Raw genomic sequence first — 23,243 nt, forward strand, 5'->3', positions numbered from 1 at the left:
TTCCAGCAGTAGTGATTTCCTTCCAGAACGGTGTTGGAAAAATTCATTTGGATTTTGAGGTTGTTGGCATTCTGGGAAGTAGTTTGACGAGTGTTTCAGAGCATATCAGAGTGGCAGATGATTGTTTATAGAAAGCATCTTAAGAGGTTAGATTTGGTCATTTGATTGTTCCTTTCAGGTATGAGGTACTTGATCCTTTAAAAATAAAATGTTTTAGCTGGGAGGTGGTGTCACACACCCTTAATCCCAGCACTCTGGAGGCAGAGGCAGGTGCATCTCTGTGAGTTCAAGGCCAGCCTGATCTACAAAGCAGTTGCAGGACAGCTAGTTCTGTTACACATAGAAATCCTGTTTTGAAAAACAAAACAAAACAAATCAAAAAAGTTTTATATTTGGCTCATTCCAATGCCACTTGAACAAAGAACAGTGTTTCATAATGTGTATATTTGCCCTCATCTAAGAAATGGTGGTTGTGGGTGGTGGTGGTGGTGGTGGTGATGGTGGTGGTGGTGGTGGTGGTGGTGATGGTGGTGGTGGTGTGGTGGTTTGTGTGTGTGTGTGTGTGTGTGTGTGTGTGTGTGTGTGTGTGTGTGTGTGCGCGCGTGCGCGTGCGTGCGCGAGTGTGTGTGGGTGCCTGCATTTGTGAGAACCTTTGGCTCTATAGATGTGCTATTGGCAATATGAGGGAACGTTTCTTGATATTTTATTGCATTTTAGTTGAGCCTGCTTTTCACGTGGAAGTTATACTTGTAATGATTTCTTGAGTTCTTAGTCTATACTAAATGCTACACATACATTTCTAATTCCTACTACAACCCTGACAAGAAGATAGTGTATTTCCTAATCATGTGTAGGTAGAACTTCTCCCTGTTCTCTTCCCCATGCAGTGAGGAAAAACTACCCTTACATTTTAAGAATCAAGGACATGCTATGTGTCCAGTAATGTTCACTTAAGTAGTAGCTGCCATTATCACAATTTTACAGCTGAAAGAGCTGGTACTGAAGTTCCTCCCACTCCCTGTAAGTGGTAGAGTTAGAATTTGAACTGACTCAAAAACTGGAGTTTGGTAGGTAGCATTTGAGAATCTGAAGACTTTTAGGGCAATTTCCATGCCTCCTGTCTTTTACTGCTACCCCTGAAGAGGGTTTTGTTTTGCCTTCTTTCTGATGCCTTGCTTTGGTATATTCTCTATCACCTTCCTTCCCAGTCATGCGCTTGCTTTCTCACACTGGAGTTGCCTGTACCACTTCGTACCAGTGTTCTCATAACAGAAATGAGTCAAGATGGTGCTATCTTTGGCTTCCCCTCCTATTTTCCTCTTGTTGATAGTGTCATTATATTTTCATTACTGTACAAAATAACCCTGGTACTGATGTGTTTATAATGATTGTAAAATAATTCATAGTTGTAATCAAGTATCTAAATTATAAAGCTTTTCTTAGTGATTTAAATAATTGGGAGACAAAGACATCTTTGATTCTTAATGATTTAGCCAGAGGGTTATATAGGGTAAATTTATAGAATTCATTTTTATTTTATTTTTTGCTTTCCAGGGGCCCATTAAGTTGCTCTGAAACTCTTTTTTTTTTTTTTTTCTACTTGTTACTAATTTACTACTTTTGGCAGTATAGTTAAGAAAGAACATTGTGTTTGTCCTACTGGCCAGAGAGCATCTTTCTTTCCTCCATTGACTTTTTGGAATCATAAGATAAAATTTATGTATGATGTGATTTAAGTTGTAGACTCAGGGTGGAGCTAAAAAACTGGTCATATCTATAACCAAGTTATCTCTAACATGGAGAAAGTTTGGTTTGTTTTACAAGACTTTGTTCTTCATTAACTTTTATTTAACAAGTATTGATTATAGTAATTGTTAAACAATTATAATACAAGCTTTCTGTATTATATCCTAATAAAATACTGATTGTAGATTAAGTACTAATTAATGAAGTTCCTGGGAAGGTAGGAGAAGTCCCATTTGTTGAGCCTGTATTTTAAAAAAACAATCTGTAGGAAGTGATTAAAACGTTTTATTATTACTATTATTATTTTTAGAAAGAGTCTCCATATTATGTAGCCCTGGCTGTCCTGTAACTCTATGCAGACCAGGCTGGCCTCAGACTCACAGAGATCCACCTGCCTCTGCCTCCCAAGTGCTGGAATTAAAGGTGTGTGCCACTACTTTTGAGGAATTCTTTTTTATTAGTGTATAATAATCACACATAATGGATTTTATTATGACAGTTTGATACATGTGTATAATGTGTTTTGTTCATACTCACCCTTCCCTACTCTTTCTTGTCCCCTTCCCAATCCCACTGATCTCCTTTCCTTCTCAGTTGGCCCTTCAGAAAGTGATAAGTGACTCCTCATTATAAGATGTAACTATCATTAGTCCCTGTCAGAATGAGTTGCTACCTCCAAGTGAATGCTAATATTAGGTAGGACTGGGAATAATGGTGTGGGAGGGTATGGGAAGAGAAGAGTCCTTAGCAAAATAGCTGCAGAATAATTCAATTTTTTTTCTTTTGGTTTATGAGGCAGGATCTTGCTATGCGCCCTCTCTGGATTAGAACTTGCTATGGCAGACCAAGCTGTCCTTGAATTTACAGTGCTCCTCCATATTCTACCTCTTGAGTGCTGACGCATGTGCCACCATACCTAGCTTTCATGGAAATTTTTTTCCTGTGTGTGTGTGTGTGTGTGTGTGTGTGTGAGAGAGAGAGAGAGAGAGAGAGAGAGAGAGAGAGAGAGAGAGAGAGAGAGAGAGAGAGAGAGAGAGAAAGAGTCATAGCTGTTCTTCATTCTAGTTTCTCTCTCTCTCCCCTCTCCTCCTATCCCCTCTCCCCTCCTCTGTCTCTCTGGCTTTTTGAGACAGGGTTTCTCTGTGTAACAGCTGGGGCTATCTTGGAACTCCCTCTGTAGACCAGGCTGGCCTTGAACTCACAGAGATAGATCCTCCTGCCTCTGGTTCCTGAGTGCTGGGATTAAAGGTGTGCACCACCACTGCCTGGCTTTTACTGGACTCTGTACATATTATTCTGTTGATTTGGGGGGGAAGTGAGGGGATCTCACATAGCTTAGGCTGCGCTTGAACTTGTTATGTAGCTGAGGATGTCGCCTTGAACTACTAATTTTCCTCTGTCACAGGTGTTGATATTATAAGGCTCATGCCACCTCACCTGGTGTAGAACCTGAACTCCCCTGACCCCTTTTCCAGACAGTTTTATTCTGTGTAGCACTGGCCATCTTGGAACTCATTCTGTAGAAGAGGCTGGCCTGGAGCTTGGAGATTTGCTTGCCTCTGCCTCCCAAGTGCTGGGATTAGAGATATATACACCACTGCCTGGCTGTACCTGCATATTTAAAAAAAAGATCTTTACAATTACATCTCATTCATTTATTCCATGTGTGTATATGTATGGGTGTTCACATGCCTCCGTGCCCTAGTAGAGGTCTGAGGACAACTTGTGGGAGTTAACATGTGGATTCTGGGGTAGAACTTAGGTTGTCAGGCTTGGTAGTAAGAATTTTAACTCACTGATCCATCTTGCTTGTTGTTTTGTCTAGACTAGTTTGTTGGCTGGCTACTGAGTTCCTGGGATTTGTCTGTCTCTGCGGCATAATGCTAGTTTTCAGGCATGTGAGGCCAAGCTAGGGTCTTTATATAGATGATGAGGCTTCAAACTCAGATATTCAGGCTTTGCAGAGACAATGCTATTACTTACTGAGCTTTAAACCTAGCCCCAGTGCCTGTACGTTTAATTACTCTCCTATTCTTTGTACTATGCTCCATAGAGGTTGGGAAATTATCTGTGGAACTCTGAATAGGAAAGAGCTAAGTGGCCTACCTCTCTCTTCCTGTAACAAAGGGAACATGTTTTCTTGTCTGTGTATTTTCTTTTCATCTGGCTTCAGACAAATTGCTTGTGACAGTAAGTTCTTTTAATAGAAAGACATGATTTTGTGTATTTTAACACTGTATAATTCTTTCCTTTGTACACGATGTACTAATTTGATGCTGAAGTTCAACCCTCGGGATATTGTACACATGGGTAACTGTTCACCCAAGAGTTTCAGATAAACATCCTATAAATGAGCAAATAGTTGAAATGGTTATAGATGCTTATCTATATTTTCAAGCTAGAGTTAGAAGGAAATAAATATTGATTCTATTAATAATAGTCTTTAAAAAGTTACCTGTATCTTATATCAGATATGGATTTTGGGGACTTATTTAAAGAAAATCAGAATTTAGTAAGATTCTGGAATTGGTTATTATAGTATAGTTACACTTTATTTTTTAAGTAAACTTTCAATGATTTCATACCTTTATCCAACTCTATAGGATAAAATTCTATTTTCTAGAATTTTTATTCTATAGAATAAAAAAATCCACATACTGCAATCTATGTTCAAAAATGACTGGTGTGAAGGAGTGTTGGGGTTATCTCTGTGACCACTGTGGCTGGCAGAGTAACTGTGAGAGGCAAGAAGGCAGTTTGGTTCAACATGACTAAGTAGCCAGTATTGGTTCAAACTTTATGAGTCTGACCCTGAGTAGTTTATTTAGGCATATTTAAACACAGCACAATTTTGTGAAAACTTTCTGGGTGCTAATTAACTCAGTCCCACGTACACAATAAAGGTTAAGATGTGACTGCATCAAAACTCTTTGTGAAGCTTGTCCATAAAGATGGTTTTTATAGATTGACTGCATGTGACAGCTTCCATAACGATAGATTGTAGGGATTGACAAGCTCACAGTAAGATAAGTTTCAAATGTATTGAGAGCAAAAAGGAGGATGAAATACATTAGGAGACTGGAAAGGTAACAAGAGAGGACTAGTCATTGTCTCTCTCTTTCATCCTCTTTCTTTGTATACAGGTGTATACAAAGACTACATATATAGACCATCTATGTATATTATATATCATGCAACATGCGTGTTAAATGTTATTTACCTTTATGTTATTTGCAAGTATTTTCTTCTAATCTTTGGCTTGTTTTCATCCTCCTGTCCATTCTTTTCTCTTTAAAAGAGCAGACATTGAGCTGGGAGGTGGTGGCGCATGCCCGCCTTTAATTCCAGCACTGAGGGGCAGAGGTGAATAGATCTCTGTGAGTTTGAGGCCAGCCTGGTGTACAGAGTTAGTTTCAGGACAGCCTCCAAAGCTATACAGAGAAATCCTGTCTCAAAAAAAAAAAAAAAAAAAAAAAAAGGGAAAGGAAAGAAAGAAAGAGCAGACATTATGAAGTGGCAAGGATATAACATTTTTTTTCTTTTATAGGTCATGTCTTTGTTGTCGTTCCTAAGAATTTTTGCCTAGTGAAGGGTTACAGTTTTTTATTTTGTTCTTTTCCCAGATTTCATACTTAAAAATATTCCTTGTAGCTAACAACTTTTTCATTTTCTGAGGTCCCTAAAACAAAAATTTACCTTTTTGTTTTTAGGTATCACAGTTCACTTATTCATTGAATTAATTATTTGTTCATTTTCAGATTTGCTAGTATTTTCATGCTATTACATTAACTCTCAATCATTTAGTGAAATAGATACTGTGTCTGTTTTACAGACTCAGAAAATGAAGGTCAGGCTCCTGTCCTGGATAATCTGCCTGGAATTAAACATATGAGCAAAAATGTAGAAATAGAGCATTGTTTTTTATCTTCAATTCTAGCCCTAATCCTCTTTGTATTAGATCACTGCATTTGTTTCTTCTGATGACATTATATTATACTTACATATTTTTTCTGGTGCTTAGGAGTCAGGGCAGGATCTTGTACAAGAGCCATCCTCAGTTGCTTTTCTACCTTATTTTTGAGCTAGACTAACTGGTCAGAATGCCCCAGGGATATTCTTGTCTCCTCCCCAGCACTGGATTACAAGTACATCTGGCTTGCTGGGCATTGGTGGCGCACGCCTTTAATCCCAACACTCGGGAGGCAGAGGCAGACAGATCTCTGTGACTTCGAGGCCAGCCTGGTCTCCAGAGCAAGTGCCAGGATAGGCTCCAAAGCTACACATAGAAATCCTGTCTCGAAAAACAAAAACAACAACAAAACAACAACAACAACAACAAAAAACCCAACGACATCTGGCTTTTTGTCTGGGTGCTGGGGATCAAACTCAGTTCCTCATGCTTTTGCTGTAAGCACTTTACCTCCTCAGCCATAGCCCCAGATCCTCTTATCTATATTTATTGTTGTAACTGTCTTTTTCTTTTTTCTCTAACTTTGTGATTGCTAGCCTCTCTTTAACTTAAATATAAAGTTTACAGAGATGTTACAAGAAATAGTAAGATGAAATCTACACCCTTTTTAAAAATAAGATTTCATGTAGTACAGTCTGACCTAAAATTTTCTATGTAGTTAAGGATGACCTCTGATTTTTCTGTGTCTACCTCCAAGTTCTGGAATTACAGGTACATGATTGGTTTAGGCAGTGCTGGGGATTGATCCCAGGGTTTTTTTTTTTTTTTTTTTTTTTTTTTTTGGGACAGGGTTTTTCTGTATAACAGCCCTGGCTGTCCTGGAACTCACAAAAATCCACCTCCTGCCCCTTCTGCCCGGCTTTAATTCTTTTTTTTTTTTTTTTATCCCAGGGTCTTATGCATGCTGGGCAGACAGACACTGCCAACTGAAGTGTTTCTCAGCCTGGCATTCTCATACTCTTCAGTGAGAATCACTTATTGTTAACATATTTGTTTTACCTATGTATTCCTTTTCTATGTGTTTGTGTGTATATACACGCATATTCCTTTCTTTCTGTACTATTTGAGAGTAAATGGCAGACGTTATTTTATACTGTAGTTCAATATTGCTTAAAAGCTTCTGATTTTCTTTAAAAACAGGTTATTAGAGCCATACATATAGCTAGTTATACCATTTATATTCTCATGTATCTTCAGCAGATGACACTGCAGAACAATTGTGCTACTTAGTGCTAGATCTAGACCCAGACATTTCATTTTAAGTGGAATGTTTTTGTCATCAGTGTTTGCCTGAACCATTTTTACTGCCTTCCTTATCCTTGTTCTTTTTTGGCTGTCACCTTTAGTTTTTGACATATCTAACTAGTGTGAGAACTTAACTGCTGTCCACACATAATGCTGCCATTCAGAGCCTGTGAATCCTTTCTGCCACTGTCTTTCTTCTTTGCTCTCTATGCTTGGTTATGTGTCACAAGGCAGGTGATACTGAAACCCCACCTGCCTGCCAAGTCCCTTCTGCTGTGAGCCAAGTGGAGGCTTGGTACTTGTTATTCCTTCACAGCAGTTGAGCTAAAGGAATGCTGCATGGCTTGTTGGAAGTTGCTGAGTGGCCTTAGTATAGTGTTCATGAGGGATATGTAGTGGACTAAGGGTCTTAGAGTCTTGGGGGAGATGTGGGTTCCTTCTGATTTTACATTAATCCCCAGGCAATATATGTTGAATGCCTCTTTATGACTATCACTGGTGGGGGCTTTGGGAACACATTATATACATAATTAAGTGACGGTATTATAGTCACCCAATTCCAGCTCTGCCGCATACCAGTTAGACAAGTTGATGTCTTTAAGTCCCAGTTTATTGTTCTGTAAAGTTGAACTATTAGTATCTACCTGGTAGGCTATTGTGAAGATTAAATAAAGGAATGTCAGTATATTGTCATTATATGCTTGATACTAGATAGTATTTTATTTTATATAGTCATATGATATATGACTGATACTATATAAAACAAAGAAGAGTAATAAAAACAGTGAGTAGTGTGATCATACAATGTATAACCAAATACTTTAATTGTGACATGTAGCTTATGAAGATTATAAATAGCCCAGGAATGTAGAAAAAGGGGAACAGTCTTATGCAACCAGTCCATATTCTTGTGCCTCAGTTTTTCCACTGGACATACTGATGACAGTGTCAGTTGTTCTCTAGACAGTGTGTAAAACCTCAAAGGTTTTTTTTGTTTTTTGTTTTGGTTTTTCTCTGTATAGCCCTGGCTGTCCTGGAACTTACTCTATAGATCAGGCTAACCTCGAACTCAGAGATCTACCTGCCTCTGCCTTCTGAGTGCTAGAATTAAAGAATGGGCCCACACTGCCCAGCTCATTTTTGCTTTTCTTCTGATGGAAACAGGGTTTTGATATGCAGACCAGGCTGGCCTGGAACTCATGATTCCCTTGCCTCCACTTCTTGAGTAGGGTTACAGACATGTACCACCATACCTACCCTGCCCATTTTAGTTTTCGTTGTTTGTTTGTTTTTTGTTTTAGGCAGGGTCTCACTATATAGTCCTAGGTAGCCTAGACCTCACTATGTAAACTAGGCTAGCCTTCATCTCACAGATATGCCTGTGAGTAATCTCAATACTCTGCCTCCTGTGTATTGAGATTAAAGATATGTGTTACCATACCCAAACTTTTTTAAGCCCTTAAAGTTTTATTTATTTATTGAGATAGTCATGCTATTTAGCCTAGGCTGACCTCAAACTCATAATCCCTCTGCCTTTGCCTCTCTGGTGATGAGATGGTGGCATCTGCTATAACACCTGGATTATTTCTGATTTCCTAAGTGGTATTTATAGTAGATATTAAAGGGAAGATTGAGGAGATATTTGAAAGTTAGCACTTTTGCCAGTGTAGTTGTACATAATATAATCTGAGTACTTGGACAAGAAGGAAGATTGCTGATGTTTTAGGTCATCCTGGTCTGTGTCATGAGTTCTAGGCCAGCCAGTGCTAAATATTAAGACCCCATCTCAAAACAGAAACGTGGGTCATTGAGATGACTCAATGGGTACAGGCATTGGTGGCCAAGATTAATGACCTGACTCCTGGAAGTTGTGCTGGATATGGTTGACACACATATTTAATCCTAACACTCTGAGTCTGAGGCCAGCCAGGTCTATATAGAGAGTTCCAGGCCAGCATGGTGAGACCCTGTTTTTCAAACAAACAAAAACCCGGGGATGAGATGACTTCTTTCCAGGAATGGTACTTGATTTAATATTATTCAGTTGTTTGTCTCACAGACCTTTTAGTTGGTTAGAGCCAAAAGTTGGTTAGTGGATGATCTCTCATTCTGAGCCCATCTATATAATTTGAGGATTAAGTGATTTATAACTCAGTTTTTTTCTGATATGTCAAATAAGTGAACAGATGAGGCAGAATGCTTGAGTCTTTTGGATTGGACATTAAGGACCTGTGGTCCACGACCATGAGTGATTCTCTGAGACAGAGCCTCACTTCCCTAGAACGGGGCCTAGACTGATGATGTGCCTCTCCTATAAGCAGGCTTTCATAGCCTTGAGTGGAAGATCCCTTCAGAACAATGCTTTACTAATGACACCAAGAAGACAGCTGAGTTCTTGTTTTAGTTCTTTTTTTTACCTCATTCTGGAAAATTGGTTTTTATTTCTGTCCAGTTCAACTTTCTTCTTCAAAATATCAGAGAAGTTTCCCATGAAAGTGAAGCTGTGCTGGGCTGTGGTGGCACATGCCTTTAATCCCAGCATTTGGGAGACAGAGGCAGGCAGATCTCTGTGAGTTCGAGACCAGTCTGGTCTACAAGAGCTAGTTCCAGGATAGCCTCCAAAACCACAGAGAAACCCTGTCTCGAAAAACCAAAAAAAAAAAAAAAAAAAAAAAAAAAAAAAAAAAAGCTGCCTACACTTGTTTTTCCTTTAGTTTAGCATATCTCTCTCTCCTCTCTCTCTCTCTCTCTCTCTCTCTCTCTCTCTCTCTCTCTCTCTCTCTCGCCATTGTTTGCCAAGGTTTCAAGTTTATACTGAGAGGTGAGGCAACGTTGATCTTGGCAGAACAGCGCAAAGCCAGTAGAGTCATTACGTGACGTAAGCTTTTTATTTTTCCTTTCTGTTAAAGCTCTTTGGCACAGCTGGGTATTCTGTCTCAAGAAGAAAAGAGAGGAGACCTTCTGAAGATCTGGTAGAGAGGACAGAAGAAATTTGCAACATATTTCAAAGGTGCAGTAAGGAAGATCAACAAAAATCCTACTGAGAATCCAGACAAACTTGTTGGCTTCGTGGCATCTTCCCAGTTGTGTAGAGCTTGGGTTTTGCAGGAGGATGATGAGACAAGGCGCTAAGAGGCCAAAGAGGAGTGTGTGGGATTCCTGCCTCTCCTTCCCGCTGGAGAAATCTTCAGTCCACAAGAAGCATTAGAAAGAAGGCTGAAGAGCTTATCTTACTTAGCCTGGTCCTGGATACTGTTGAGTTGAGGACTCCTTTCCACCTGTTTCACCAGGACTTTTGGGACACATAGGAGGAAGCAATACTTCTCTTCGTTGGTCATGTGTCAAGTTACATTTTGAACACCAGGGCAAGTGAAGGACAGCTTTGTTACCTGGATCTAAAGGGGACCCATTCTTTGAACTTATATATGTGATGCTTGGGAGGTTGTAAACTCAGTCTCCCAATATAAAAGCACTCTGCATTCTTTTCCTTTGAGGACTTCAACAGATGCAAGTTCCCTGCCAAAAAGACAGAAGGACTTTTCTTTTTTTTCTTCTTCTTCTTAAATGTGAGTACTTTTGGGGCTAATGTGAACAATAATGTCTTGGAAAAGAAATTATTTTTCAGGAAGCCGTGGTAGTGTTCAAGGGATGTTTGCACCTCGAAGCTCAATGTCTATTGCCCCCAGCAAAGGCCTCAGCAATGAGCCAGGGCAGAACAGCTGCTTCCTCAACAGTGCTCTGCAGGTAAGGCTACCCCTTCCTTCTTTGTGACAACTGACATTTAGTCCACAGAGCTGTGTTTGCACAAACTTTGAAATGTGATAATTGACAGCTTCTTTCTGAAGTCTGTAACCTGGGATCACATTTTATGTTTATCTGTGATTTTAGGCCAGGAAATTTATCTTTTTGAATGTTAGTTACCTAATTTGTAAATTGGAGACTAATAATAGAAGTGTTGTTAATCTGTTTTTTTTGCTTTCATGTGCCTGTGTTGTGATGTGTGTGTGTGTATTTGTGAGTGTCTGCTTTCTCTGGTGATCCTTCTTCTCTGCCTCCCCAGCACTGAGATTACAGGCAGGGCTGCCATACACACTTAATGATTTCCTGGGTGCTGGGATTTGAACTCTGGTCCCCATGCTTATGCAGCAAGTAACTGACCCACTAAGCCATCTCTCCACCCCCAAGTAGCTTTCAAGTAGCAGAAACTCTAGGTGTGCCCTGGCCTGGTACTTCAGGGCAGTTTTAGTGTTGTTTTCTTCAAAAAGATTGTTCCTATTATTTTAAACTCTGTAAAGGTATGTGTCTACTTCTGAGTACAGTACCCTTGGAGACCAGTGTCCTTGTATACATGAATTATAGAAATTGTGAGCTGCCGGGTGGTGGTGCCACATATGTTTAATCCCAGCACTAGGGAGGCAGAGGCAGGCAGATCTCTGTGTGTTTGAGGCCACAGAGGATTGTTACACAGAGAAGCCCTGGCTGTCCTGGAACTCAATCTGTAGATCAGGCTGGCCTCAAACTCACAAAGATCTACTTGCCTCTGCTACCTTTGTGCTGGAATCAAAGGTGTGCACCACCACTGCCCCGCTGTGGTGTGTGCTCTTATCTACTAAGTCTTCTCCAGCCCTGATGCTTCACCTTTTTGAGATGTGTTTGAATATGTTAGAATGATCTTTTTTTCTGAGCATATTTTTTTTTTTCACAACCATTCCCTGTTTGCTTGAATTCTTGATTTTAAAGTTAAAGGTTATTTGTAGGCTAATGAGTGTCCCCTGTTTTGGAAGGTTTTGTGGCATTTGGACATCTTCCGCCGTAGCTTTCGGCAGCTTACAACTCACAAGTGCATGGGTGACTCCTGCATTTTCTGTGCTCTCAAGGTAAGCTCCTTGGATTGCTTCTTCTCAGTATCTTTATGTTGCCAAGTTGTTAATATTGAGGGAATTTGTTAAATTAGAGCAATTCTTTTCTTTTTCCTCCCCTGAGATAGGTTTTCTCTGTGTAGCAGCCCTGGCTATCCTCACTTTGTAGACCAGGCTGACCTTGAACTCAGGTCTACCTGCCTCTGCCTCTAAGTGCTGGGATTAAAGGTGTTCACCACCATGCTTAACACCCCATTGAATTCTTTCTTCCAGTTCTCTACCTCATATTTTCAGGTTCTGAGTGAAATAAAACTGGGCATTTGTATAGAGACAAAGAAAATGAGAAATTTGACTAAGAAAAAGAAACCTGATGGTTGTTGGTTGGTGTGTATCTTTGGCTAACATGTAGTTCTCCTGTGTTTTTTTTGTTCACATGTCCAATAGATTGTTGTGTTGACGTGAATCTATAGCATCCATCTGAGTTCAGAGTACAATTCCAGGGTCATTATTATATTTATGAAGGCTGCATTCTTCTCCCCCCCTTCTTTCTTTTTTCTTTTCTTTTCTTTTTTTTTTTTTTTTTGGTTTTTCGAGACAGGGTTTCCCTGTGGCTTTGGAGGCTGTCCTGGAACTAGCTCTTGTAGACCAGGCTGGTCTCGAACTTGCAGTGATCCACCTGCCTCTGCCTCCCAAGTGCTGGGATTAAAGGTGTGCGCCACCAACGCCTGGCTCTTTTTGGTTTTTCAAGACAGGATTTCTCTGTGTAGCCCTGACTGTCCTGTAACTCACTCTGTAGACCAGGCTGACCTCAAACTCACAGAGACCCACCTGCTTCTGTCTCCTGAGCATTGGGATCAAAGGGGTGCACCACCATGACCAGCCTGAAAGCTGAATTCTTTGTTTATCATGACTGTCTAGGTGTGATCATTATATATCTAATTTAGTTGACTTTTAGTTTAAAGTAGAAATTGTGAACCAAATACTCTTGAATTTACATTGGTTATATGCAATAGTTGACTAAAAAGTTTTTTTTTTTTTTTTTTTTTTTGAAATAGGCTCTTATGTTATCAGGATTAGCCTAGATTGGCCTTGAACTCACTACTTAGCTGAGAGTGATCCACACACTCCTATGTGTGCTGGAATTATAGTCATGCACCACTAAGCCCTGTTTATTTGATGCTGGGGTTAAGCCTAGGGCTCTATGCACACCAGGCAAGCACTTTACAAATTAAGTTATATTGCTAGCCTTTACTTGATACTGTTTTTGGAAATATTTTGTCTTTTTGCTTTGTTTTTGAGACTGGGTGTTATTTTATGTTTACCTACCTGGCTGTAGGCTAGGCTGGCTTTGAACTTGGTTTTGGTTCTTCCACCTCTAGTTGCAAGTTCTGGTCTAGCTCCCATTACAGGATCCTGGGAAGAATTGAGTGAGTCCTCTAAACTTTCTGTCATTGGGTTGCAAACATCTTTGCTCTATAACTTAATGTGAACCACTGTAACTTGTAACAAAACAGTATAAATAATGGATGTATAATCAAAATACATTATATACATGTATGAAATTGTAAAAAAAATAAATTATTAGCTAATTAGTTTAAATATAAATTTAACAAACTAAGTCTTTAATAAGTTGATTGTAACATTTCCTTCTAGGCATATTTAGAAAGATCTATCCAAAAGAACATTTTACCTAATTTTATAAATGACATTTTTACATCAACACATTTTCTCCTTGGTCAGTAAGTTCAAGGTATATCTGATTCATGGCATTAAAGCCAGGCTGGCAGATACTTGCTGAGGAAATACTAATCTTGGAGAGACCCTGGAATTAGAGTCTCCCAAAACTGGAAACTCATATGGCTTGACTGGTTGGGACTTTACTGTACTACTTATTTATTTGAAATGGGGGTCTTAAACATAAAAGTCCTCCTGCCTCAGCTCCTCAGTGCTGGATTGCAGGTATAAGCTACTATGTCTAGCTTTGTACAGTTTTTGACTTGGCAGGGACTCTGGAGAACCAACATAGTCATGTGTTTCCTTTTTCAGAGTAACATTGTTATTTGAATATAAGTACTTTATAAGCCAAAGAGAGGGAAACTACCCTTCAGACTTTATGGTACATATCCAAAGATATCCAAACAGAAAGGAACTTCCCTTTTTGGCTTGAGGAAATAAATATCTTGAGACTTCAGAGAAGATGATGCTTATGATAGATGGGGAGATATACTTAGGGGGTCAAAGGTTCTATTTTGGGATCTCATAATTCTGAGGATTTTTACAATTTTAATATTTTTCTTATGGTATTACTACTTAGTCTGACCAGATTTCTTTTCTTTCTTTTTTTTTTTTTTTAATTTATTTAATTGTATTCATTGGTGTGAAGGTGTCAGATCCTCTGGAACTGGAGTTACGAACAGCTGTGAGCTGCCATGTGGGTGCTGGGAACTGAACCTGGGTCCCCCGGAAGAGCAGCCAGTGCTCTTAACCACTGAGCTATCTCTCCAGCCCCCAGATTTATTTTCTTTTAGTTATTAGAAAATATAGTGACTTAGGCACTGTAGGGAACCAACTTGATGTGACTAATGTCATTTTGATTGTAACTGTCATTTTGCCCTGCAGGTGATCCTGGCATGCATTCTAAACACAAACATACACACACTCATATACAAAGTAATCTCACTAACATGTTCCTAGATGAATCAGGGGCCAGCTGGCTGCATGTCCCATATTTAGATGAAGGATTTGCCCCCTAAGTATTACTGGGTTTCGCACCCTGTTCATTCTCTGGGTACAGAATTTCGCCTTGCACCACCTCCTGTTGTGGGATATTTGTATACTGTGTGAAGGTGTATTGCTGTGGTTGGTGTAATAAAAAGCTGAATGTCCAATAGCTAAGCAGGAGGAATAGGCAGGATTTCTGGGGAGAAAAAGGAAAAGCAGAAAAATCTAGGCATACAGGAGACATGGAGAAACAGGAAGTGTAAGATGGAAGAGAGGGAGCACCACGTGATAGAATGTAGATTAATATATATGGGTTAATTTAGGTTATAAGAGCTCATGGGACCAGCTTAAGCTAATGGCCAAACTTTTAATAAGAAGTCTCCATGTCATTATTTGTGAGCTGATGGCTGACAAAAAACGCTTATTACAAGCTCTTCAAATGTTTGTCCCATGGCCTTCTATGGAATTCTTTGAGGGCTTTATTATTTTTGTTTACTTCTGTTTTCTCAGCATCTGTCAGTGCTCTTGTGCTTTTTGAATTTTACCACTTATATGTTGTATCCAGTGCTCCCGATTGCTTTATGGTGGTTTCTATATAATATTTATGATTCTTTTCTTTTGGAACGATGAAATATCCTGTTCCCCATGTTAATTGGTATTAAATCTATATATTAATTTCAACCTTTAGTTCTGGCATACAAATTCCTGGTAGTGACCTTTGTTTTAAAGAATTTGTGTCAACAAGATAGCTCAGTGGGTAAGGTGCTTGTCATCAAGCTTAAGACCTGAGTAATTGGAGTTTCATCTCCAGGACCCACATGGTGGAAAGAGAACCAACTTCTGCAAGCTGTCCTCTGACCTCCACACATCTGCTGTGGTACACTTGTACCAGCACACATGCATACAATCATATACAAATAAATTAATTAGTTAAAAAAAGAGAATCCATACAGTATCACTGTATCATTTTGCTTACTCTGAACCTTGATGCCTGTCAACTCTGATTTAACAAATAGAATGTTGTACCAATTAATGTTTCCTTTCAAAACCCAACCTATTCCCATCTATTATGATTAAATGACTTTTCCTGACCTAAATAGTCATCTCCCGTAGCCTGGAGTTCTTATTGTTCATGTTGGATTCCTTCTGCACCCCCTGTCCACTGGCTATAACTTTACTTTGGTGTTGGCATATTCATTTGTCTCTGTTCTGGGAGGAAATCCGTCCTCTGTACTTAGTATGCGACAAAGATTTTGTTCTTCTTCCAGGGATTGTACTAGAGCTTTTATAGTGCCAGCACGTAGGACAGAGTACTTTTTGTTATAGGCAAAGAAGAATGTTGCTTTGATTGATTAAATTTAATTTTTCAATTAGGATTTAAAAAAGAATCCTAGAATATGCATAAAAGATGGTGGATGATGCCTACTGGGGTGGGGTGATGGAGGTAGTAGGTTTTGTATTATAAGTAAGATGCCAGAAACTTTTGTATTAAGAGAGCAGTTAGACTGTTTAGCTGTGGCAAATTTGAGAATTTAAGGGGGGAAATCCTTTAATATCTTCTGAGTTGTACCATGTGGCTGTTCCTTTTGAGTAATGAAAGATTAGCAGAGGGAATAAAATGATCTGAGAAATTATTCATTGTTCATTATCAACCCAGTTTTTTCTAGACTATAGCAATCGAAAGGTTTTTCATTATCCTTCATGGCCAGTATCAGAGAGTAAACCTATTATTCTACACTACTTAAAGCAGCAAATGTTATTTCTAGTTTGCTCCCCAGAAATCTTAGCTAGTAAATGAAAGTCTACACATGAGGAAGAAAATCTTTATGTCTATTCCAATTTTATAACTTTAGTTTCCTTATTTTGATGACCTATAGATATGAGCATAATTGTGTTGGTTTTTGATTAGTCTTACTTAAGTCCTCCAAGGCTATGGATATTCTAACTATCTTCAGCTGATTTTACCTTTGAGATAATTTGGATAATTTAAACTGAATCCTTCATCCTTTTTGAAATTTTGAGTTCAGACTGCACATTTTAATCAAACAGGGTAACTACAAAAGAAAATAGAGAAATCATGATTCTTTTCTTTCTAGGAATTTATGGCAGTTGAAACTTAATATAGAGTTAGAATCTTTGTACATATCCACAAGTCCTCTAATTTCCCCAACACAAGAAGTGGATATGGTATTGCTTCTAGTAACGTTGTTAATTTTTGAGGACCCTCATCTTTTGTTATGGCAAAGTTAGTAAATTGGCCATTGTGTTGTATAAAATATCAACATCAGTTTATGATTTCTCACTAGAAGCAGTGCTGTGTTCTGGCCCATTTTTGTCTGTGTTCATTATCTTGAAGTTATGGTGTTTTTTCCTCTTTCTGCCTCTGTCTTTGTGTATATGGAAATGTCTGCACTGGCAATGGGAATAAATGTGATAGGTAACTTTCAATGATCTTTATCCTTTCAATTCTAAGACCAAAATATTGAATATTTGTATTCAGTGCTAATTGAATATAAATACTCATTGAATATAAATAAAGGCTTAAACTCACTGTAGATATGACATTGTCAACAATTTAAAGGAAGTAATAATATAGGATATGTGGATGCTTTTCTAATTAAGAAGTCTAGAAGGTGGCTCTTTTTATTTACAAGGGGAAAGCATCGCAAGGGAGATAATAGCTAGTTGTTCTTGTGTTCCCCTAAGGTTGGACAGATATTTTTATAGTTGGGCCTGATGGTACATGCCTGCAACTCCAGCCCTTGGAGGATTAGAAAGAAACATTGCTGTGAGTTTGAGACCAGCTTGGTTATATAGTGAGTTGGAAGTTATTTTGGGTTACATAGCAAAAAGAACCCCCCCCTCCCAATTGCAAAAGAGTCTTTATTAAACTGGATGGTTATCTAATGCTATTAAGCAATTATTATTACCCTGTTTAGAGGTATAGACATTTTTAAAACAAAAGTTATTTTTTAGAGTCATATTCTGGAACATGTACAGAAATGTGTGTCAAGATGACCTGAAGCAGGTACATATGCAGGCAACAGCATAAAGGGAGTCACGTTAGCCACAAACTGGCCATTCTTGAGCTGGATTATGGTCACATGGAAGCTGGTCATGCTATTCTGTCTGCTCTTGATGTATTTAAGATTGTTTTTTTAACAAAATGTGAAAAATCTTTTGTTGGTATTTAGGGTGCCACAAAGTTAAATATGTACATGACCTTGCTCTGTCTTGAAGAACTTTCAGCATTCTTTGACCACACAAAACCAATGGAAGTTGTTTTTTTCCCCCCAGCCATCAACAAGCCTCAAGGTCTATCTAACTCCCGTACCTTCAGAGGCTTATATTTACAGACTAGATTGTCTACATTTAGGTTCTTTGATTTCCAGAAGGTATAGGAAAAGAATGATCATGAGAATCAAAATGCTAAGCAAACTGGGAAGCCTGGATCAGAACTGGAATCCTAAAGAACTGAGCAATGGCAGGCAGGTATATGACACCTTTGCAGAAGCCATTGCTGGACAGCCGTGAGAGGTGGAAGTTGGGCTGTTGTCTGGAAGACATTCTAACACCTCAGGCCCTTAAAGGATTAGAATTAGTGAGAACATTTTCTTCCTGTACCTTACCATCTCTAGTACTTAAGAACTATTTTAGGGTCATTTTCTGGAAACCTAGATATGGACCAGGCCATAGTCCATCCACCTGGCCAGTATTTAATTAAAGCTTCTTTCAACTTTGGCTTTAATTTGTGGTAGGAGTCTTATTCTCAAGCAGTGGGATTAATATTTTCTGGAGGCTCCCAGCAAGAGTCATCCCACCCACCTGAATTCCAAAGCTGGACTTCACTCTGGAACTCCAGGGCTGAGAGGCCACTTCATGAGGCATGAGTGCCAATTACTGGGGTGAACTGCCATGTTGATAAAAGCAGCAGGCATCTTCAGAGGCCTCCTGAGAAACGGAAGGTGAACTTGCAATGGTTCTGGAGTCCACTATCAAGGAAAACAGGACCGAGGCCTTCTCCAGGCCACCCTAGAGAGGCAAACGTGCCCAGCACACCAGAGCTCTTGAGGACACTTGCTTCAGTGGCATCACTCAGGGAGACAGGCCTGATGGCTAGCTACAATTTCAGCTATGGTGACATGCAGCCTCCTGCTACCACTACCCTTCAGAGTCTAGGAGAATCTGTGGCATAGACCTCCTTGTCTGAGGTGTCACTTCCCCCAAACAGGTGGGTGAGGGCTCCTACCCCTAGGAGGGCCAGTGTGACAAGGAAGCCAGAGTGAGTGTCATAGGAAGAAAGAAATAAACAAGCCCAGGCATCCAAAAAAAATTATTTTAGACGTAAAGCTGGGATAAAAAAGCTGTCCTCTGCTTATAAGCAAGGGTGTGTGTTTTAGGGGGGAAAAACACTTAAGCCGCAGCTGCATTTGTAGATGCCAAAAACACAAAGACATTCTGTCTTCATGGCACTTTGTCTTATTTACATGGTTTTTTGCTAATCCAAATAATTATGTGCTCACGTGGACAGAATTGTCTCCTTGATCCAAGAGAGCTGGGTGGGGAAGCACCTGCTTCTAGTCATTAAAGTCTTGTTGCTTTTGTACTGCATCCAAGAAAATAGCAGATACAAAATAATTTACTATTTCATGAATGAAAAGAGCCTTTAGTTTCCTCATGTGAGGGACTGTAGACAGAAACTTAAAAGCGTTGTGTTTTTTTTTTTTTTTTTGCTTTTCAAAATGGAATTGTTAGGAACCTCAAGGAAAGATGGTTCCTGGATTTGAGTTCTTCCTGTCCTTTCTCTCTCCCTGCTGAAGAATCCAGCAATTGGAATAATACCAGTTTTTGTTCCTTATTGGTGCCGCCACCTGTTCTTACTGCTGAACTAAATGTTCTTGGCTTTCTTTGGTGTGAACAGGATCTCCCTCTGGGAAAGGTGGGAGGGGGGTGAAAAAGGGAACAGGAGGAGGCCCGTTCCAGGCCCTGTGCTCATGTGAGAGGGACACACAGGGGTTAGTGTGCTGCGCTAACAGAGGGGCTTTGTGCTTGAGCTTCTTGCAGCTCCACAGATGCAAGCTAGGAAGGCTTAGGGTGCTCATCCCTAATCCAGTTCTTCCTAGCCATAGCAGAGCAAGACTGACGTTAATTAAAGTAAGAAAAGATAGAGGATTCAGTTAAAGGCCATTTGAAATATATTCCTTTACTAAATGTGGGTGGGGAAAGCTGCCTGTAATTAATTAAGAGATGAGAAAAGATTACAGCATGCAGACATTGATGCTACTGAATATAAGAGCCAGATCTGTTGTTGCTTTCCACTGTGGGTGCAGAGCGAGCTCTGACCTTAGACCTTTGCTTTCTGTGCCCAGACCCTAATTACTTTAAGTCATAAAAAGCCTGCTTTCCTTTTTTTTCTTTGTTCCTTTTTCTCCTTTCTTTTTTTCTTTTTAAAATTTATTTTTGAGACAGGGTTTTACTTTGTACCTCTGGGTGACCTGGAACTTACTAGACCAAACTGGTCTAGTACCCACAGAAATCTGCTTGTCTCTGCCTTCCAAGTGCTGGGATTAAAGGTCCCTCCCCTCCCTTCCCCTCCCCTCCCCTCCCCTCTCCCTCCCCCTCTCTTCCTCTCCCTCTCCTCCTCTCCTCTCCTTTCCTTCCTTCCTTGCTTTTTGCTTTTTTTTTTTTGAGACAGGGTCTTAACTATGTAAATCTGGCTGTCCTAGAACTCATTTTGTAGCCCAGCTGACCTCAATCTCATGGAGCTTCGCCTGCTTGTGTCTCTGGCTTTGGAGCTTGAGATTAAAGGTGTGTGCCACTATGACTGACCCTTGTTTGATTTTTGATTCAGGGTTTTACTGTGTTGTCTAGGTTGGCCTGAATCTTTTAATGTGTCCTAGGTTGATCCCAAACTTGTAATCTGCCTCTTTGGAGTGCTGGGATTATAGACATATGCCACAACGGCTGGTTCTTGGGAATTTTTTTTTTTTTTTTTCTGTTCTTTGAGACAGGGTTTCTCTGTAGCTTTGGAGGCTGTCCTGGAACTAGCTCTTGAAGACCATGCTGGTCTTGAACTCACAGAGATCCATCTGCCTCTGCCTCACAGTTTGGCTCCAGGCATATTGCACTGTGTCTTGATTTTATATGGTACTGGGACTTGAACCCAGGCTTTTGTGTAAGCTAGGCAAACTCGTCAACTGAGCCACATCCTCAGCTCCCTTCACTATGTCATCTCTTGGGTGGAATCCTCATCTTTCTTAAATAGGGCCATTTGCAACACAAAACATAAGGAAACAAGTAACCCTTCCTCCCTCCCTCTCTTCCTTCCTCCCTCCCTTTCTCTTTCTTTTCTTTCTCGGAAACAGGGTCTCAGTTTGTGGCCCAGGGTCTTGGCAGTCCTCTATCACAGTGAGTTTTAATAGATCTTAATAATAAAAGCCTGGAGTCAGATATAGGAGAAAATGCTGAGAGATCAGAGAGATGAAGGACCAAAACCACAGCCACCTTACTTACTCAATTTCCCAGCTGAAAAGAGACTGAGCTCCTGTTTCCCCCTGCCTTATCACTTCCTGTCTTTTTGTACAGAACTCCAGACCTGGTTAACTAATGGCTAGCTCCACCCTTGTAAGACCCCCGGAAAACTCAGGCTTTCAGGATCTTAGCCCAGGACCTCGGCCACCCCAATCACCAGGCTGAGTCGAAAGCTTGATGCAAACTGCATGAGGCTTTATTGTTTAACGAGCTAACCCCATGTTAGCTTGGGTCTTTCATCCACCAGCCATGGCGGATGGCTAGCAAAGACAGTTCGAACTGGCTGCATAGAGATCTTATAGGGCATCGTAAGGAGAGTGTCTAGGTGTATGCACAGGTTCAGGATTGGTGTGCCTCCAGGCTTGGAGGGCTTGCCCTGTGTTGATTGGTCAACTGGTTGTTATGGCCTATAGGCCCTCTCAGGGTGGTTGCTATGCTCTGCGAGTCATTGCTGTGCACTTGTCCATAAAGCACACTCAGAGCCGTAAAGCATACCACTACCAGCTAACTTCTGATTGGATCCTTGCCATGCGGCAGGCACCTAACCTCTAGAGGCCAAGGCAGGGTCAGAAAAGCACGTGTCCAGCTGTTATGGCTGCCAAAATGGGGAGCTGGTCCCTTCACCCTCTGATCTATAGTGCTCTATATACCATAATAAAAGCTTTAATATATGTGTATATTAATCTTATATATTTTTAGATAATATTTATACCTCAAGAAAAGCGTCAAAGATTCAAAATAGAATCAAAAGATTATGAGATTAGTGGTAATAAAATAGTCCTTTAATTTTTATTTTTCTTCTGTCCTATATCAGGTGACTCTTTGACATGAGAGAGATTTTGGGTTTTACCTTAACAAGCATCCTTGGGTTTAGAGAAGGTGAGAGCCTCACTCCAACTCCAAAGCCTGCTGTAATTTTTAATTGGACTGGGACTACAAAAAAGACCATTTGCATTATATGTCTGTAGAGAAAAGCAGAAACAAGCATTTAGGAAGAATTATGAAATTGTGTCCTGTTGGAGATGTGATATACTAATAGGTCAAATTACTTTTTCTTGAGACAGTTTTTCTGGATGATTTGTCCTTTTTCTTCACATGTCTTATTTGTCCAGTAGTCTTCAGATTTTTTAGCTGGATGCCTTCATTCTCCTGAAAAGACAAAAACAACACCCATCTCTAACCCTAATTTTGGGGAGGTTCCCTTATGGCAAGTTATATTTGATCAAATGAAAAGCATTTGTTAGTTTTAAAGTTAGTTTAGATTGAACTGTCATACTGTTTGATTAACTATCACTTCTTCTAATCAAGGGGTGTCTCTTGTTCAAATCTAATCTTTATCAATTTTGATGGTATCCATAGTTTTTCTTCTCCAGGGGAAACAAAAGCAAAACCCCTTCCCCATGGTAACACATTTCCTGGTTTCCATTCTGAGGTCAGCACATCTTTAAAGTATACAGTCTGGTCTAATTTTTAGGTTTTTTTTTTTTTTTTTTTTTTTTCTATTATCCAATGTCTCTCCACAGCTGTCATTCCTTTACCATTAGAATTCAGAAAATTCAAAGTTAATAAAGCATTATGCAATCTATTTCTGGGGGAGTCTTTATTACCCCTTTCTGTTTATTTAGCATATCCTTTAGAGTTCGATTTGATTTTCTCTAACTGCTTGCCCTGTAGGATTGTGTGGTATACCTGTAATATGCTTTATACTGTAATAAGCAAAAAACTGTTTCATTTTACTAGAGACATAGCTGGAGCTGAATTCCTGTCTCCTCCTGATTTATTACTTTCTCTCTCCACCCAGCCATATCACTTCCTGTCTGTCTATACAGACCTCCAGACCTTTATGGTTAACTAGTGGCTACCTCTGCCCTCTGATCTTCAGGCAAGCTTTATTTGTTATAGTATAAACAAGATATCACTATAGTCCTCCTATACCAGCCTCTTGATTACTAGAATTATAGGTAACAGCCACCACAATGGGGTCCAAGTGAGTTATATTTTCCTTAAGTTGGTATATAGTTTCTGCTACACATTGAAGAAAATAAAATTTCTATAGCAATACCTTAGGAGTAGTAAGGCTTAATTTCTAGGAAATTCAAGCAAAGACTGGCGGGGGGGGGTGTGTGTGTGTGTTAAAATTTGCAAGTATCTAATTTGAACAGAGTTGTTTT

General features: G+C 39.7%; 1 protein-coding gene across 11 annotated transcripts in view; it reads left to right on the top strand.

Moving 5' to 3' along the window:
• Nucleotides 1–23,243, top strand: part of Usp54 (ubiquitin specific peptidase 54) — an 88,727-nt gene that overhangs the window by 12,736 nt on the left and 52,748 nt on the right. For all 11 annotated transcript variants that reach the window (XM_035452294.1, XM_035452295.1, XM_035452296.1 and 8 more), the window contains 2 exons: nt 9,871–10,705; nt 11,746–11,838. In XM_035452294.1, coding sequence (XP_035308185.1) covers nt 10,559–10,705; nt 11,746–11,838 — 240 coding nt within the window. In that variant the 5' untranslated portion in view covers nt 9,871–10,558. The remainder of the gene's footprint in view (nt 1–9,870; nt 10,706–11,745; nt 11,839–23,243) is intronic.

Source organism: Cricetulus griseus, assembly GCF_003668045.3.
Source record: "Cricetulus griseus strain 17A/GY chromosome 1 unlocalized genomic scaffold, alternate assembly CriGri-PICRH-1.0 chr1_1, whole genome shotgun sequence".
Taxonomy (NCBI): Eukaryota; Metazoa; Chordata; class Mammalia; order Rodentia; family Cricetidae; genus Cricetulus; species Cricetulus griseus.